At 36.2% G+C, this 19,728-nt stretch overlaps 1 protein-coding gene across 1 annotated transcript in view; it reads right to left on the bottom strand.

The window, feature by feature from the left end:
• PPP4R4 (protein phosphatase 4 regulatory subunit 4) overlaps nucleotides 1-19,728 on the bottom strand; it is a 72,186-nt gene that overhangs the window by 34,697 nt on the left and 17,761 nt on the right. The window contains 4 exon segments of the mRNA XM_013181821.3: nucleotides 2,223-2,329; nucleotides 4,389-4,462; nucleotides 5,738-5,885; nucleotides 13,372-13,474. Of these exon segments, the coding sequence (XP_013037275.2) occupies nucleotides 2,223-2,329; nucleotides 4,389-4,462; nucleotides 5,738-5,885; nucleotides 13,372-13,474 (432 nt within the window).

Here is a 19,728-nt window from a genome sequence, read left to right as displayed (position 1 = left end):
GACAGCCCACTTGGCAGTCTCTAATACCTCAGCTTTGATATGCACGCATAACCAAAGAGATATTTAAGAAGAATGTAGAACAAGAATTTAAGATCAAAAGCTCCAGCACTGCAATGCCTTTAAGCAAGTAGATGCGAGTATTCATACTAAATCAATGGCAGATACAAAACAACTATTTTGAATTCTCTTTAAGTAAAAACACATACTACAACTTGGCAGATTCGGCCTTTGTGTTTCCTTTCATTGCCCAAGATGCTGTCTTGAGTATTCATAAAGTGTCTCTATCCAAATCTTTACATTGTTTTAAAATTCAAAAGAAAGAATATGAAGACAGCCAAGCAAATTTTTAAGTCACTTTGCACAGCCTCCGTTTATCACAGTGAAAAATAATTTACTTCTTATAACAAAATTTGTCTAGAAGTTTCAAAGATTATACATAGTCTTGGGAGCTTGGCACTTCAGATTCCTCTAAAGTAGGGAGTACTTCCAGAAAAAGACTTGGTTTTAGCTAGCTGTTGGGAGTACTTCCAGAAAAAGACTTGGTTTTAGCTAGCTGTTGGAACAGAGGGTAGATAAAGTAATGCTCTATTCCACAGTTGTGACTTTGTCCAAAATCTATAGCATAACCTGGAAGTCATGTGAAATACGAAACATGAAAGAAAGGTTTTTAATTATAGTGCATATTTTATGAGGAAAAACAGTGCCATTCTGAAGAATAATATGAAGTTATGTTTATATATTGACTTCTCCTGAGGCCAAACACATCTCCTTAGCCAATACCAAAATCCATCCTGTAAGGGGAATGATAGGGTGTTTTGTATCTTACTTGGCCTGTCACATTCTAAACCCGTGGATCAAGGTCTCTTTTCAGCTCTCTAAACTGCACCCAGAGAACTCTACCACAGGATCAACACGTCCCAGAAAATTTTCAGAAAATTTTCAACCAGTTTCTTAACATGTAGCTTCTATACAGAAATGGTGCTACTACGTTCACTGAAATGAGGGGTTTCATATTCCTAACAGCACGGAATCATACCCAAAAAATAGCATTACTTGAACTCATTATGGCTAACATTATTTTAACTTCCCATAAGATTGCTTGTAATCTGGAAAGCCGCTTCTTTTTCACAAGAAAGTAACATCAAATAAATAAGAGAAATTGTTATTCTGCTAGAGTCCTACAACTTTTGTAGAAAAAAAGTTTTGAAGTCTTTGGTAACATTCTCAAAAAAATTTACTTTACCATGCTCATCAACTTTTTCATGTCTGATATGTGTAATCGACATAGCAAATGAAGGTATAGATAGCTTCATTTTAGTTGCCTCTAGTTCTTTTTTATTAAAGAAAAAAAATCATATTTTAAATAAATTTATTCCTAAACATCTTGTCATACAGTCCTGTTGTTCATGTTTTCTATTATGCTGAATTTTTGCATTTTGTGGTGGATAAAAGTCACTATCAGAGTGGACTTCCTGAGCTAGACATGGCTGCTGTGAATTCAGTAACCCTCAGTGGATTTCTTTTGTAACAGCAAAAAAAAAAATAAAAAAAAAAATATGACCACAAATGTCCAATTGCCTGGACTGGAAACGCTTTAGGTGAAAAGGTGCTACTATCATAAGACCGGATAAACTCCAAAGAATGCACTGTACCAACTGTTTGGGGCAAATAAGGTATTCAGATTTACTTTTCCTGTTGTGAACCAGTCCAAACCCACAGACACTGCATCTAATAGCTGGATAACATCAGGGAACAACAATAGTTTCTAATGCATCTCCACATAGCTATATGTAGAAAAAAAAAATAAATAGTGTCTACATGTGAAACTTGGTTAGATAAAAAATTAGGAACAAGAGTTCTTAAGGGTTTGTATTTATGACAAGAAAATCTAAGATGATGGAGTTGTGTTTTGTCTCTATGTTGCAGAGACATCCATTCCTAGAAAGAAAAACAATATGCAAGAATGATGTGAAAATGGCATCCATTTGAACCTGTGGAAGACCATACAATCTGAAGTTATAACATGATGGACATCAGCAACTGTGAATATGCTAGTTACACAGCAAACATCTTTTATTATAATTTACTACCCTGATAAAGGGGTCTATAAGAGGAAAGCATTTAAGTTTTGCAATGAAGTCTATTCCTGTGCTAAATTTTGTCTCTGAAAAAGAAATACTGATATACACCATGGAAATAAAATATAGGGACAGTCTACTCACATATGAGCTTCAAATTTGTAAGCTAATTTTCCCATGATTTTACAACTAACCAAGCGGGACTGAAGTGTTTGAGAAATCTGTGCCTTGGAAACCAGTGGATTCAGTATCTATATGAAGGAAAAGAGAATAAATGTCAGCAGTAAATAATGTATTCCCCTTCTTAAAAAAAAAAAAATCCAGTAAAACATATAACCCAAATGTCATCTAACCCGTTCATGGAATTAAACAGTACTAACAATAGTAATGCATATGTACATTAATAGTCTACTGGAAACCTGCATTTAATATTCAGTGCTAATTATAGTGTATTGAACCAATATCTTGGCCCAAATAGCAGTTTGTGATTCACATCACAGCCAGTTTTACATCTGTCTGCTTGTGTCTTTATTTTGAGACTAAGTTGTATATGAATATTTATAGCTATTAGCTGGTAATTTTGACAAAAGTTTTTAAATATGTTCTTGTAAAAAAAAAAAAGAGAGAGAGACAGAGAGAGAGAGAAGTTCTTTCTTGTGAGTTTTCCCAGGAAACACCACTTTTAATGTGAAGTTTTGAAGCAACAATCCCTCTCATTTAAACATAATTTGGGGATCTGTAGGGAAAAAAATTCATTTCCATATAGATGCAGAAAACCAGCATCTTAGCTGTGCTGTCATTTGTTGGATCACCTCTATGGTGCCAGAAACAAACTGAGAAAGGCCTGCAGAACTCCACATTTAGATACACTATTTTTTGCCCAGAAATAATAAAAGAAATCCAGGTCCCAGGCCAGGGAATACATTACAAAGAGGTTTCTCCTGAAGTCTGCTACAGTTTTTCACTCAGGAAGAACTTCACTTCTCTCTCAAAAAAGACTTTCCTGCCTTGTATATTATCCTAATGGTATTCTAAGAGCATTTCTCTCCTCTTACTAACCAAAATTTTGAGGTGAGAGCATCTATCCATTGTAAGGACAAGTAGTTCACCTAGACTAGAATTAGTACAAAAGGTATGCTTCTAACTATAATACTTCATAAACAAACATTTCATCAGTTATCTATAAAACTGTATATTACTTGGTCTTTGAACTATGACAGCAAACACACCACTTCTAGTAACTCCAGTTACTGATCTAGACAGTCTCTCCCATGAAGTGGCCACTGCCAGAGAGAGGATACTGGGTTAGGCTGACCTTTAGTCTGACCCAGCACACATTTCCTTACAACCTTGGAATCTAAGATTGTACTATGATTTTTACTTATTTACTAAAAAATTAACTACTAGAATATTCCTAATTTTCTGACATAAAGATCCTTCAAGTAACATAAAAGGCTGGTTTCAGTCGGTATCTGTATAGTTGCTGAATCAACACTCTATCAACTGTGATCTCCTCAAAACATTTTTGTGGAAGCATATAAATGTGTTACTATGTTCTAGTGAGAGATCAGAGTAAAAACTACATTCTGTTTAAATGGCATCTGTAAAATTACATTACATTTAGATTTTGGAGCTGACGGTAGTTTATTTTCACCTTTTAGAAGTTTATTTTTTAAATAGTGCTGGATTTCAGTTACCCACTGATTTTAATCGGTATTTTTAAACCACAGAAATGTTTATATATTTGCATCTCTACATTAGACATCAAAATATCACTGTCTCAAAGCTTTTAAACTTAACAGTAAAATATGAATTCTCAAAATAAAACCAAACAAACTAGCTGAGAAAAAGGGAGACATTATTTTCTAGTTCCTTGCTCTTCCTAAAGCTACATGCTAAAAAATCAAGTGCTTGCAGGGCATTAGGTTTTTGGTACATCAAGAACAACTGAAGCACACAATGAAATGCATCTCTAGCATTCATTCCTATTCAGCAGAAATACAAAATTTTTGTCCACTACAAAGAATGAGATACTATCCTGTAATTCAAAACAGGATATGTGAAAACATGTTACTCAGTGTAAGGGAAGTGTTAGAAAACATAGAGGATTCATTTGCTGAAGAATACTAAAGCTTTCTACGATGACCTTCCTGTCTCGCCTTAGCACGTTCCCCTCTTACAGTATGTTCCACAAACATTACTGCTTTCACAGGCATAGAACTGCAACAAATCGTACTGATGTGAAATGAGCCTGGCAGGAAACTACAATCTTTTATTTGTTGCTAGCGTAAGTGGGGAGAATATTATTACCTCGTGTCTGATAGTCTCTTTGGGTAAAGCTTCTATTACAGCAAGAAGGGTTTCTAGCCATGCATTGCTGACACCTGTCAGAAAGAAATGGGTTATATGTTACGTTGTACATATAATAACAAAACACCCATCAGTTTTACAAAATTACTTCTCTCTTTTTCTATTTACCTCTTCAAGGAGATATATAATTAAAAGACATTAAATTAATATTCAAAATTTCAGACACTCATTAAAACTGGGCTGCATCAAAAAAAGTGTGACTGGCAGGTCAAGGGACGTGATTCTCCCCCCCCTACTCTGCTCTCTTGAGATCCCACCTGGAGTACTGTACTCAGCTCTGGGGTCCACAGTATGGCCCTGTTGGGGTGGGTCTTGAGGACAATCAGAGGGCTGGAGCACCTCTCCTATGAGGACAGACTGAGGGAGTTGGGGTTGTTCAGTCCTGGGGAAAAGAGAAGGCTCCAGGGAAACCTTACAGTGGCCTACCAGTACCTAAAGGGGGCCTATAAGGAAGCTGAAGACGGACTTTTTACGAGAGCTTGTAGTGATATGGCAAGCTGTAATGGTTTTTATCTGAAAGAGGGTAGATTTAGATTAGATATCAGGAAGAAATTCTTCACTCAGAGGGAGGTGAGGCCCTGGCACAGGCTGCCCAGAGAAGCTGTGGATGCCCCATCCCTGGAGGTGCTCAAGGCCAGGCTGGATGGGGCTTTGGGCAGCCTGGGCTGGTGGGAGGTGTCCCTGCCCATGGCAGGGGGTGGAACTGGACAATCTTTAAGGTCCCTTCCAACCCAAACCATTCTGATTCTGTGATTAAGAAGCAGGATAGATGAGAACCAAATTCTGTCCCCATTACTTTTGCCTTATTAATTCTTCTACAGGAAAATAATTACCCTGTTTTGAAAAGACAATTTTTATCATTTAGGAGCATAACCTTCTCTTGTCCCCACTGAAATTTTCTAGCGTTAAAAGAGGCCTTTTTGTTTTTCCTTTGTATCCTAAAAATAGTGTAACAGAAGTTAAGAAAAACTAACCATTAAAGAAGAAATATCAACTCTTCTCCCTTCATTTTCTCAGCCACAGAATTCTGATGCTTCAACAGAAGCGTGGACTCAGTAACAACTTTTAGATTTAGTCTTTCAAACAGAGTAAGTGCTTTTGATTGTTTCAATCAGTATAAAGAACTACTTTTAAAAATCAGTACGTACATGATCAGCATGCAAAAATCTTTTATTTCATACAAGTCTAGATAAAAAGTCACTTAACTGCTTTACACAGTACTGTACTGTCACTAAGGAAACAAAATTAACAGAAATACTCAGTCATCAGTGTAGCTGTACAGCCCTGACCTGCATCTCTGTGTTCCAGGTTCTGGAGAATGATGTGTAGGAAGGAGTGGGAGTACGTATGAATGGACACCGACTCATCTTGCAGAACAGTCAAAAATGAAACAGCAGCTGTTAACTGCATTTCCACTCCTGCAACATGCAGCACCTCCTGTATAATCAGAAATTATATCGGTTTAGAACATGAGGCAGAATTGTACTGAAAGAACATTCAAAATTTTATTCAGTTTTAAGAATGAGTATGCAAGGACCTGGGTAAACTACAAAATTGGTTGTAAAATTATTTTCCCATAACAGTGATTAATTGGGGATATTCAGATCTCTGATACTATAAAATGAACTTTTAAAGAAAAATAAAGTTAATCATATTTTCTCTGACTTTCAATTTCATCAGTGTGGATGTTTCTACTTTACAAAATGAGATGCAGAAAACAGGCCAGATAACAATTGCACTTCTGCTTCTGTTTGTGCATATGAATTAAAATATATATATATTTCATTCATCCAGTGAGCAATACTAAAATAATGGAAGGTAATTTGAATTTCCTTTCTTGCCAGCTCACACGAAACACAAATGAAAATGTAAATATAGAGATCATCTTAAAAACAGAGCAAGATGTACCACAGTATTTACTGAGGTAACTTGGCATTTACTAGCACTTGGTTTTAACATATAAGAAATATAACTATTAGATTGTCTTTAAAAGCATCACTTCAAAAAATAAACATACAGAATATGGAAATGAAATATTACTGAATTTTTGGAATGAAGCAAAAAGCAACTTTAAATTTCAGATTTTTTCACATCCCAAAAAGCTTGCAGAATGCAATCTAGGACATAGTATTCATTTTAAGTATGTACACATCTATCAGCTACATGAAAATTTCATCAGTTTACTTCTCTAAATGTATCATTCTACTAAAACATTACAATCATTTTACAAGTGATTCCAAACTCTGTATCAGCTTAAAAGCCTGTATTTCCTATTCAGCACTCTATATGTTTCGTTTCTGCTTTTTTTAATGTGCTTGAAATAAAGTGCTTTCTCACATCACATATTAAAAATCAAAGATAAACTGATTCTTATGTAAATAAAAACACATGTAAACCAAATAAGAAAATATCCATTATACACCTAAGCATTATATAGAATTATGCTGAGAACTTACAGTTTACAGAGAACACCTGAGAAATGATTTAGACTTTGCTTACTTCAGAGTAGAACAACAAAGTTTTCATTACAGAAATGCCAACCAGTTTGTGTGTGCAAATGTGCAGCAAAGCCTAATTTTTAGTTTATCTGATTTCAGAGAAAATCCTTATTTATACCTCATTAACTCTTTATTTTTAATATGTATTTATTATATAGTATTCATTATGTAATATATAATATATATAATTATTATATTATATTATTATATATATATATATATATGTTTCTGAATATTTATAACAGCATTTCCACCACAAAAAATGACAAATAGAAACAGCATTGTGCAGCTTACCAAAGTGTGATAAAATGTTTGCATTCAATAGCCATGGAAACCACCCTCTTATCTCCACAGACTGCCTGTCCTTGCTCCTCTCCTGCTATTACTAAAGCCATAGCCAAGAATAAGACCACCAATGAATTTTGTAATAAAAAATGTTGCTGGGATCCGAATACCAGTGCATACTGTTCTGGGATTTTGGTTTACACTTGGTTTACAACCCCAAAATAACCAAAAGAACTATCACTCACACTGTGGATGCTGAGACTTCACAGATCAGACCACAATGGAGCTAGCTGCACTCCAGTTATGGACATACTTGCTTTGTATGCAATGCAAACAGGCTTACTTACTATCAAATCAAGTTTCCAAATAGTCTCCTCCACAGATCTGGATAATCATGCGTAAGAAAACATTCTTTGGATGTGTCTCCTCATAGACCTCAGGAGACATTAAATCGTAAATTTCTAGACTGCTTACATATCTGCCTGCATTGATGTTTGCACTCAGAACTGTACAGATCCACCTACAAAGATGTATGGGTCTCCCCTTCTTATTTCAGCAGGACTGAACTCAAGCTGGATGATCTAAATATACTTAATATAAATGTATATATTTAGAAAGTAGTGTATTTTTCCACACATGGAATCTCCAAAGGTTCCCACTCTGGAGAAAAAAAAAAAGGTTTTTCTGTCTCTCCTATTCAGACAAGCACATTTAAAGGAATTTAAGGGTACTGACGTATTCTTGAATTTTCCTGAAGTCTAGAAGTTAAATTCAGGCTTCAAAACTTGGAAAATTTGGAAAGCATGACTTATTCCTTTAATCAGAAAACAGAAAATTAACTAGTTTAGTGTGTTTTATGTCCTGCAGCAACAGAATCCTCTTGAAAGAAAGCTGTAAGTAGAAACTTAGTCTGTCATTTTAGTAACTGTGGTGACGTGACAGAAGTTTTCATTTAGGACTCAAAATACACATCAAAAAAGGAGAATTAAAGAAGATACAATGAGAATGGACCTTAAAATAGGTATAAGGCAGCGTGAAAATCACCCCACTCTTCCTAAACTATAAAATCAATGAGGAAAAAAGAAAAGCTTTCAAGGGGAGACTGATATATCAGGAAAATCAGTAACAGTGAAAACAAGTCTGGAACTAATCACACAGCTTTGGATAAGGCTTGATTTATATACTTCAACAAGAGTAGCCACAGTTTTATGCAGTTACAGAATTTGGAAAAATCAGACAGACACCTAAAATCGGACAGACACTTGAAATCTCCCTCCGCTGCTTCTGGTGGCAGCAGCCATGAACAGAAAATGATAAACCTGCATGTGACTTCCAAGATTCATTGCTAAACCAATGACTTCCAAGATTCATGAGGAGGTGCACGGAGAAACCCAGAGTGGGGACCTCTATGCAAAAGAACTGATACAAGGATGCCACTTCATTTTAACCATACAATTTCAAAGATATTTCATAATCTCATTCCTTTTTTAGCATCTAAATGAGATATATTTGTTTTATTGCCATAACCAAACTACCGATACTCAATTTAATCATTAGATCTTCTATGTTTAATTCAGTGTTATTTTATTATTTTATTCTGCATATCTCATATTATCTTCTGCATATATATTCTTATTTTATTCTGCATATCTCAGACCTAAAATAATTATGTTAAATATACAAAGAGTCTTTGGTATCATTTTAATTGTTTATTGAAAAAAGATAAGCAATTTGCATATATATGTTATTTTATTTATTTATTTACAAAAGTAACCAGGTTAATAAATTTCCCACAAATGAAATTGAAATTTGTAATCCAGACAGCCAGAAAATTTGTTGCATGTATTTCTGCCTGAATCTGTTTTATTCTCAGCTCTAATAAAAACAGTATTTTTGCTTTTGTGTTTCAGCAAATACACTAAAGAAGTACATTGGTTTTCCTATCCAATTACATGGTGACAATACTTTCAGATAAATACAACCCTGAAACTACTTTTTAACTCATTTTTCACGTGCAAATTTGAATTTACAAATTATTTTTCCCAATCTACAGTTGTGAAACCAATTTCAGCAATTTAAGTCAACTTAGATCCTCGCAATGCCAGACTACATTTGCAGGAATGTAACTGCAGTCGAGTAGTTGGCTATGCCATTGTAAACTATACAGTTTCCATTTAATGGTCAGGACTATTTCTCCAGTAAAAACTAGGATAAGAAAAAACAAAAAAGTCAAGTGGCTAGGGATGCCAAATACTATTTTGCAGTCAAAGACACTGAAGTACATGTTAAAAATACAATAAACGTACATATAACTGTTCTGTTACCAATAATAAATATTAGACAACAAAACACCATTGAAGGACCAGCTTTGTAAGAGTATATCCGCAGAAATAAATTTATCACATAGACATATGAAAGTTCTAATTTACAAGGTTTAAAGCTAAAATGTACATTTGGATATAGACTGGCTGTCTATAAACCAGAAGCCACTATATTTCACTCTTTCACCTCTGCCTTGAGCCCATTAACTTAAATTTCATTTAATTTATCATCCAGAAAGGCATTCAGTTTGGATTTAAAAGACACTGCAAGATGAAAAATCCACCACTTTTCTCAGTTAGTCTGTTAAAGATTGATCATATTTATTATTAATAATGTCTGCTTCATTCTAATTTTTCTGTCTTCAGTTCCTAACTTGTTTCTTCATATACTGTTTCCAGTTAAATGGCTTTTATTATTATGCAGGAAGATATTTTTACAAAGTAATTAAGTGCCTCCTGATCTGAATAAACTAATCTCTAACTCCCAGTGTACTCCCAGATATTTTCCAGGCCCCAGGCCTCGATCATGCTAATAATCATCCTTTTAAAATTTTTCTCCGTTCCTACATAAAAAATAAGACTAGAAGGAAAAACTGTATTCCTATGTTAGACATTTTATTAAAGAGAGAGAGGCAAATTCTACCATTTCTCCACAGTTATTTCCTGTTCATACATAATTATTTTGTTGCAGAATCAAAGCAGAATTTTCATTTCCAACAGCTTATTTACCTCGACTCTTAAATTGTAACAAAAAATATTTTTTCCTTTATATTAATATATAAAAACATCAGAGTTTACTAATACTTAAGAAACATAGCCTGAAAATGGCCTTGATGGAAACACATCAACTCTGTAACACCTGACATATTAAGTTAAAAAAAAAATCACCACAGTTTCTTCTGTTTCTTGTTACTCCCTCATTTCAGAAATACTCTGCTCTCAAAGTAGAAAGACCAGTGACAAAAACTGATTCAGTATTTTAAATGGAAAATTTTAAAAAAGATTTTCTTGAAGCCAGTAGGTTGGTTTAGGAAAGAATGCATTATGGTATGTCAGAATAACATGTTGTAGTAACTGCAGAAACTTGGTGTAAGTTAAAAGGCTTTCAATTACTTTGCAATTTCAAGTCACTCTTTTTCTCAAAGCATTATATATATAAATATTTTTTAAAATAGTGTCTATTGGCCTACATTTTATAGCACAGAACACGTCAAATAGAAGTACTCAATGTTTTTAAACAATCTGTCAGTCCTCAGTTCTGAGGACAGCTTCTTCTTGGCCATTTGCTGAATTTAAGCAATCACATTGAAGTTGGAACAGATCCTCTTAAGAATTAGAAGTCTCCTGGAGTCACAGAAGTCCCAGGAGATACTACAAAGTTGAAAGGTGATGTCTGATATTCACAGAATCACCTACAACCTGCTGGCAATATCCTGCCTAATGCAGCCCAGTACATCACTAGCCTTTTTTTGCAGCAGGGGCACATTGCTGGCTCATGTTCAACATGGTATCCATCAGGACCACCAGGTCCTTTGCAAAGCTACTTTCCAGCTGGGTAGCCCCCAGTATATATTGGTGCATGGAATATTACTGAGTACATCTACCATGCAGAAGCTAAGACCCTCCTGCTGAAAAGTATGTGGTAGAGCTTCCATTTAAGTATCCTAAGGAAAAGTATTTGCTATATAATCATATTGAGGGCTACATACATATTTGTTCATCACCTCTCATTCTATCAATTCCTAACAAATGAGCAAAATATACTTCATTACATTTATTTCTCACAAACACTGAACTGTCTCCCAACAGCCTCTCCTCTTTAATACCTTTATTGATGATTTGGATGATGGAATTGAGGGCACCCTCAGTAAGTTTGCAGATGACACCAAGTTGGGGGGAAGTGTTGATCTGCCGGAGGGTAGGAAGGCCCTGCAGAGGGACCTGGACAGGTTAGGTCGATGGGCAGAGGCCAGTGGGATGAGATTCAACATGGCCAAGTGCCAGGTCCTGCACTTTGTCCATGAAGGCCAACAGCATCCTAGCTTGTATCAGGGATAGTGTAGCCAGCAAGACCAGGGAGATGATTGTCCCCCTGTACTCAGCTCTGGTGAGGCCACACCTCGAGTGCTGTGTTCAGCTTTGGGCCCCTCACTACAAGAAGGACACTGAGGTCCTGGAGCGTGTCCAGAGAAGGGCAACGAAGCTGGTGAAGGGCCTGAGACACAAGTCCTATGAGGAGCAGCTGAGGGAACTCAGGTTGTTTGGTCCGGAGAAGAGGAGGCTCAGGGGAGACCTCATTGCTCTCTACAGCTACCTGAAAGGAAGGTGTGGGCAGCTGGGGGTCAGCCTCTTCTCGCAGATAACTGGCGATAGGACTAGAGGGAATGGCCTCAGGTTGTGCCAGGGGAGGCTTAGGTTGGAAATGAGAAGACATTTCTTCTCAGAAAGAGCAGTCAGGCATTGGGACAGGTTGCCCAGGGAAGCGGTGGTGGCACCATCCCTGAGGGTGTTTTAAGGAAAGGTCGGACGTGGCACTTCAGGACATGGGTTAGTGGGTGACATTGGCGGTAGGGTGATGGTTGGACCAGATGATCTTGGAGGTCTTTTCCAACCTTAACAATTCTATGATTTTTTTTCTATGATTTCTATTACAAGACAGAGGATACAGCTTAAGACTAATTCCACAGGCAATCAGAAATACACCAAATTATTTTACATAGTATTTTTAAAATTATTTTATTAATATAATAAGGTAGCTGGCTTAATAATAATAATTTATTTTTTAAAACCTGAGAGATATATATCCACACAGCCTGTCAATAGAAGAAGCAATTAATTTCTTCAAAATTTCAGCAAAGAAAACAATGAAATATAAATGAGAATTTACTGGAACAAACAAATACCATTATCACATGGGCCCACTTTGCAATTTATTAATTATCTCCTCGATAGACAGAAAACTGTAATGTAAGCATGTGACTCAGCCATGTCACAAATGTTATCAAAATAAATTTTCAGATATTTTGATAGCCAAAAATAATATATTTTCCCACTTTGCTGATCGTCTTAAAATCACTGAAAATCAGGCATGCTAACGTATTTGAAATCTTAATTCCTGCCGTAGCCTTACATACCTTTAGATTTATTAGGCTTTGCATTTGACTTTATATACCTAAAAGGAATTAACATCTGTTTCGTCATGCAGTTTTATTTGGTTGAAGCTGCTCCTAAAATCACACCTTAAATTAACTTTGTCATTTCTTCTAGGCTATATTAACCCATGGGTCACACCTGGGGCGGAGTATAAATACAGAGATATTTTTGTTTAAGATATCCTTTATCCAAATAAATACATGCATAAAAATATTGTTTTAACATTGCATGGACAGCATGCATTTATCACAGCTAGAAGTGGCTTACTAAAAATTTGGAGGGCAGTAAATGAATCTTGGGACAGCTAAAAGCAAAGTGTGTTTTCTGGATTGCTTCATGAAAATCTTAAATGTTTGACTGGGAGGAGATTGAGAATGTCAAAATGAACCATTACGACTGGCTGGTCCTCAAAAAGAGTTCTCAAAAAGCTGTCAAAACATTGGTAACTCTTTAGAATATGTAAACAGTATTACTTCTGCTTTCTTTTCCAGTTGTAACATTTTTCAAAACTACATAAATTCAGTCAATTAACGTCAAAGATCTGTTGGACATACCTCTTCTAATGAGCAAGTCTGCAATAAAAAATATTTAAGTTTTTTTTACCCTTTTAAAGTACATGGACTGGCAGAAAAAGATGCATTCAAACCTCATCACACACAAACTTACTCGTATTTTTGGTAAAACACGACGAAGTGTTTCTGCAGGGTTCTGTCGCATCAGAACTGGAAGATTTGCCACCACACTGGTTCCTTGGATATCCTGGCCAGAACTTACAAAAACACATACAAACACATTACTCTCTAAGATGATTACAAGATCACAATTGTCATCTAAAAAACGAAAAAAAGCCCCTCGCTCGCCCCCACACACAGGTTAGTAAGTCAAAAGAAGCATCATAACTTTTATATAATAAGCAGTAGAAAACAGTATTAAAAGCATATCAACCATAAAAAGCTGTTATGTATCATTTCTAATATGGAATGTTCTAAAATATATAAAAAATAAACTTTTATTTCAAACTGGATAATCAAAGCAGTGGTTTTGTGCAATCTTTTTCTATTATATAAATACGAGTGATAAAGCATAGGAAGAAAGCAGATGGAAGAAATAAACAAAAACTACTCAACATATAATGTTATAACAGGAACCTATGATTTTTGCTTTTTTGAGGGAAAATAATCAGCTGTATATTGTCAAACATGATTAAAGATGCATGCAAAAGCTTGATTAGATTATAGATCCTTTGTTTTTCTTATCCTTTGTCTCTTGATAGTATCCCATAATTGAAAGAGAAAAGAAAAAAAAAGAGAGAGATGGATGGGTAGGTAACAACGAGGAAAAGGCATGAGATGAGAATAAAAACTATCCAAGTTGATAAACTTCCAAAACAGAATCAGAAGAGAAAGGATCAAGTATTCCCAGGTGCCAAAATTAACAATAAAACTAAATATCAAAACATTTTTTCCTGTTTAAATGCATAAAATCTGTTTTTCTAAACAAAATCAAGTTTGTTCCAACAGCCAAGCTCTTTTTTAAATAAGTATGTTACACTCAACTGTACACACGCAAGCATTTTTCTTAGTGTTTGTAATTAAGTGTTCAGTATGATCATACATACATTTTTAAAAAGAAATCCATAGTAAAACTGCATTTAAATACTTCCATATACCACTCTGCATCCCCTGGTCATTCCAAGGTATCTTAGTGTAATGCATGAGCTCAACAGGGGAACAAGCACACAAATGGGTCACAAGAGAGTAGATTTACAGAACAACTTTCCAATTTTGTTCTGCTACTGAGGTACATTGGGCAATTCACAGTTAAGATGCAAACCTTCGTGCAGCATTTAGAGCTAAAAAGATCTTTACACATTCCACTAATGCTCTAAATCATCCTCAACATTTATGTCTTTCAGAAGATCAGATGAAATTATAGTTATTTACAGGTACCGTCAAGCAGGCCAATTTAAATCTATTTTGTTAAATGCATATAAATGTACTTTTACAAACAAGAATATATTTGTATAATAAGCAAGAAGCTTTGGTTAAAATCAATACAGACTAGAATATCCTAACATTAATATTTTCACATCCTACTAGATTTTTTTTCTTTGCATTCTATAATTTCCTACTGAAAATATTTAACAATTAGATAACATCAACATTAACTTAATTGTGTTTAGATTAAGAAAGAGTATTCTTCACTGTCCTTGCAAAGACAGTTTTTTTGTCTAAGACTGGAAGTATGTTTTGGAAGATTAAGTACAGGCTGGAAGGCAGGAATTCCAGAACTCAAATCCTCATTTGGTCTGTGGAAGGTTGAAAGTCACACACACAACAGTTCAGTTTTGTGCTAGGTTTCCATTCTGCAGACAGGCGTAATTACTGAATTCACCACCTGCAAACGATCACACTGTGTAAGGTTCTTAACCTGTGAAAACCTCTGCCCCAACAAAAACCTCCTCTTCCATAAAGCATAAACCTGGCTATTGCCTTTATGTCTTATTTTCTGTACAGAATAACTTGAAAGTATGTGTCTAAAGCATACACAATGGAATTATCTAACTTTAGATTGTGCATGTCTACTTCTGAGATAATTTCCCTTAAAAATCAATGAAGAGAAATAAGACTGAATAAGGAGCAATTTATTTCAGCCTAAATAAATGGGCCATGCCCCTGGTGTACCTGTTTTCTTCTACCACCTATAAGGGCAGACACAAACACTAGCTCTCCTGTGTGCACCTGCATGGTGAGCAAATGATGGATCCTGTGCACAGAAACCCATTACACACCTTAGTCCTACAGGTATTCATGTTTGTGCTGAGCTTCACCATTGTGAGAGGTCCCATTGACTTTTCACACAGTAATATATAGCACCTTCAGAAATCTTTGCCTGACTATAGCAGCTAACAAACATGATGCTATAGCAGCTAATTGACTGATCATTCCCACTTCTCTAAAAGCCCAAGAGCAATCAAGAAGGATCTCTCATGAACTCAGTCATGGCAGTAACTGTGTTCTAAATGGGAGCTACACACCAGGAATCCCTGGAATTAGTATTCTTGTCTTTTATTTTTGGACCATACACATCTTAAATATTACAAAGATAAAAACCCAAATAGAAGAGTTATCATGAATTCTAATACGAGTAACAAGTGAGCAGGAAGCTGCGACCACAGCACTACGGTTATCACACATGCTGTAACCAGGGTTGCAATATTCTGACCTTCTGAGCAGAATTTGGGAATCATTCCCAGAGCAGACACTCCACATTTATTGTATCTGTAGTCTTATAATAAAAAGCAAGCAGAAATTGCAGCTGGGGAGAGAGGTCAACACAGATGAAAAATTGACTATGTATGTTACAGCATAACGCTGAGAACTATGTTTGTATCAGCAGAAGCATAAAAATACTCTTTTCCAATAAATATGTCTATTTCAGATTTTCATAAATTACTTCTTCTCTTTGTCAGAGGTAACGCGATCCGAAGAAAGGTTAACAGAGTCAGGGTCAGAAGATCCTGAGTTCCAGTTCTGTCTATACCACCGATTTTCCATGTGGTTCTAATACCAGATCATTTAATTGAAGAATCTTGACTTCAGTTTCTCTTCCCTCGTTTTCCATTTTCTTCACAGCAGTAGCTGTGAAAGCAGCAACAATGTTAATTTAAAATATATTTTTTTTACAACTCAGTGTCATGCAAAGTTTCTCACCTTTCTGAACTTTCAGAAAATTATACTACAATTCTTAAAAGGTACACTGAAATTCACCATAGCAGAGCACAATAAAAAAATTTTTGAATAGGAGGTTATCTTTTTCTCCTGCTATCTACCTTCCTTTTGGAATAAAGAATATGACTATTCCAATAACGCATTTTTTTCTAATATTGACTTTTTATTTAATATGGTGCATACTCTAACTGAAAAAAAAAACCTCAGCATTTCTGTTTTTTAATGCTCTGTTCAGACTACCACTGATGTAAGCTGATGTGATTTTCTTGAGAAGCAGAAGGAGTCAATTTAATGGCTGGTTACCACACACGCCACTACATATTTTTAAATGTTGTCTGTAAACACAAAACTGTTGACAAGTTTTGACAGGGCAAAGCTACACCAAAGCCATTTTTAACACCATTCAAAAACAGTGATAACGGATAAAAGTACAGATTTTTAGACTAATTTTAATATTAGGATGCCTGCGATCTTATTTGGAAAACATGTATGAGTTCTCCCCATAAAAACATGTCTCCCAGTAACATCTAAACTCGATGAAAGAACAACATTGTGCCAGCCACTGAAAATGGATTTAACTTAATTAATAACTGATCTATTTACAGCTTGCACTATTTTTGCATTATTCAAAGCCATTTTATTATCTAATTTAATGCAATGAATATTAAAGCCTTTCATGCTTATGGCAAATTTCTCTGAGTATTACATACTAATTCCAACAAAGCTTTAACGCAGAATTGGGAAATCTAGAGCCCCCAAAGTGGAAAAGGGTCCCAGGGTAGATGAGGCCCACACCTTCTTACAATACAGCTTGCAATCTCTGCAAGGAAAAGATGTATACCTTCATATTATCCAGTTGTAATAATGCAAAAGGTCATAGTAACTTGGAGAAGCTATGCTGTTTTATTTTGCACAATTTATTCACTGTGTATCAAGGTGAAAGAAATCCTAACCACTAAAAAAAATGCAACCAACTTCATCCGACAGAAATGTAAAGAAAAGGGCAGTGTTCCCCTTTAAAGCCGAAATGCTTAGTATCTGGCTTGCTGCCAATTAAGGATGTGAAGCAGGAGGCATTTCAACACCTACACAGCCTGTAATTTTCCAACTGCAGAAGATTTTTCTTGTTTCCACCAAAGAGGCTGCACCATACATTCCACTTCCTTTTAAATATTAAAGTCCTCGGGATTAAAGCGAATTATTGCTAAACACTCAGATTAAGATGTTTTTGTGCTAGTAAATCCATGAAAATAAATACTAAATAGTTATTCTCTTCAGTCACAGTATGCTTAATGCTCTGAAGGTGCTATTCCCTTATTAACAGTGCTAAGTATAGAACTCCAACAGAGCCCTATACTTAGAAGCAATTTAGCTCGATCTCTTTTGTGCAAGCAACATCCATACATATAATTTAAAGATAAAACTTTAGGACTCATCTTCTGAGTTCATCCTAGATGACATCCCAGTGATTTTACGATGCTGGGAATCCTCAGCCCAGGAGGAAAGCTCTGCCACCTGAGCACTCCTGTCCTAATTCTCACCGTCTCTGCAATACCAGCTGCTCGCTGCAAGCCGCCGGTACCAGAGCTCCTCTAACCACGAGGCTCGTTACAGACCTGGTACTTCTCAAGAGCAAATGCAGCACTAGGCCTCGCCCTCCAGCTCCTACTTTCACTTTTGCTTGTCTTTTTCTACCCTCATAAAACAAGGCCTACATTATATGAGACTGCCTTGAGATTGGAGCAAATCCTCCTGGAAATCCATTTACAAACATATGAAGGAAAAAATAAGGTGACTGGGAGTAGTCAGCATGGATTTGTGATGGGGAAATGATGCCTGACCAGCCTGGCAGCCTTCTACAATGAGATGACTGGCCTGGATGCTATCTTATTTTAGCAAGGTTTTTGAAACCAACTCCCATAAGCAGTTCACAGATAAACTGATGGAAGTACAAGTGAGATAAACAGAAAGTGACGTGGACTGAAAACTGGATAATTATCAAGCTTAAATGGGTACACCAGCCACTGGTGGTGTAACTCAGGAGTCCACACTAGGGGCAAAACCATTCAATATCTTCCATAATGACTGGGATGCAACTGAGTGCACCCTCAGGTAGTAGGAAGATGATACAAAACCAGGAGGAATGGACGACACACAAGATGGCTGCGCTACCTCAACGTGCTGCAGAAATGGACCAACAGGGATCTTACAAGTTCTTCAATGGGAAATGCAAGTCTGGCAGCCATGTGGGAATAACCCCCATGCACCAGTACAGGCTGGGGTCTATCGGCTGGAAAGCAGTTTGTCAGAAGAGGATGTGTACGTCTCAGTGGATGATGAGTTGACCAGGAGCCAGCAAAGCAAGCTAACAGCATCCTGGGCTGCGTTAGGAAGAACATCACCTGCAGGTCAAGGGAGCTGCTCATTCCTCTCTATTCACCAAAAACTCAGAGACAGACTGGAGCTAGTAGAGTGATGGGGCCATAAAATGATTAGTAAGAGATTACAGCATCTAATATCTGAAAAACTGAGCAGGGATTTTTAATCTCCAGCTGAGAAAGCTTTGGATCCTACTTAACACGTATAAATATCTAAAGTGAGGGAGTAAAGGAGACGGAGGTAGGTTCTTCTCGGTGGTGCCCAGTGACACAACAAGAGGCGATGTGCACAAACTGAAACATAGGACAAAAAAATAAAATCAGAGTGCTCAAACATTGGAGTGGGTTGCCAGGACATGTAGTGGAATCTCTGTTCTTAGATATGCTCAAAATCCTGAGGTCATGACAAAACAGTGAATATATTGTTTTAATTGACCCTGCTTTGAGCAGGGAGGTGGCCTAGATGATCTCCACAGGTCCCTTCCAACCACAGGCCTGTGATTCTATCATTATATTCAGGACAGGTGTTTCCAGATTTACAAACTCTTAGTCAAGCTCAGGACAGATAATATTTCTTATCTTTCAAATAGGTACTTAAAATAAAGGCTTAAAAAGTCCAATTTGAGTTTAATTTTAAAAATATTCTGCAAAATAATATAAAAATTAAAGGTCTGTAGGTACTCAATTAGGAACATTTGTATCTGGAAAGGAAATGAAAGACTACAGCTTCTTCTACAGCACGAACAAAAATTAGCCACTGAATGTTCCCCAGAGGAACGTTACCACGAAGGAATTTCAAAAGGAGAAGACAGATGTAAATCTTTCTTTTTTTCTCATTTGTTGGCTCTAGCCTGCAAAACACAATGACAGGAGCAGAACACAGCATTGCAGGGAAGCCTGAGATACAGTAATGG

This window comes from Anser cygnoides, chromosome 5, assembly GCF_040182565.1.
Source record: "Anser cygnoides isolate HZ-2024a breed goose chromosome 5, Taihu_goose_T2T_genome, whole genome shotgun sequence".
Taxonomy (NCBI): domain Eukaryota; kingdom Metazoa; phylum Chordata; class Aves; order Anseriformes; family Anatidae; genus Anser; species Anser cygnoides.
This window is presented reverse-complemented; position numbering and strand designations above follow the sequence as displayed.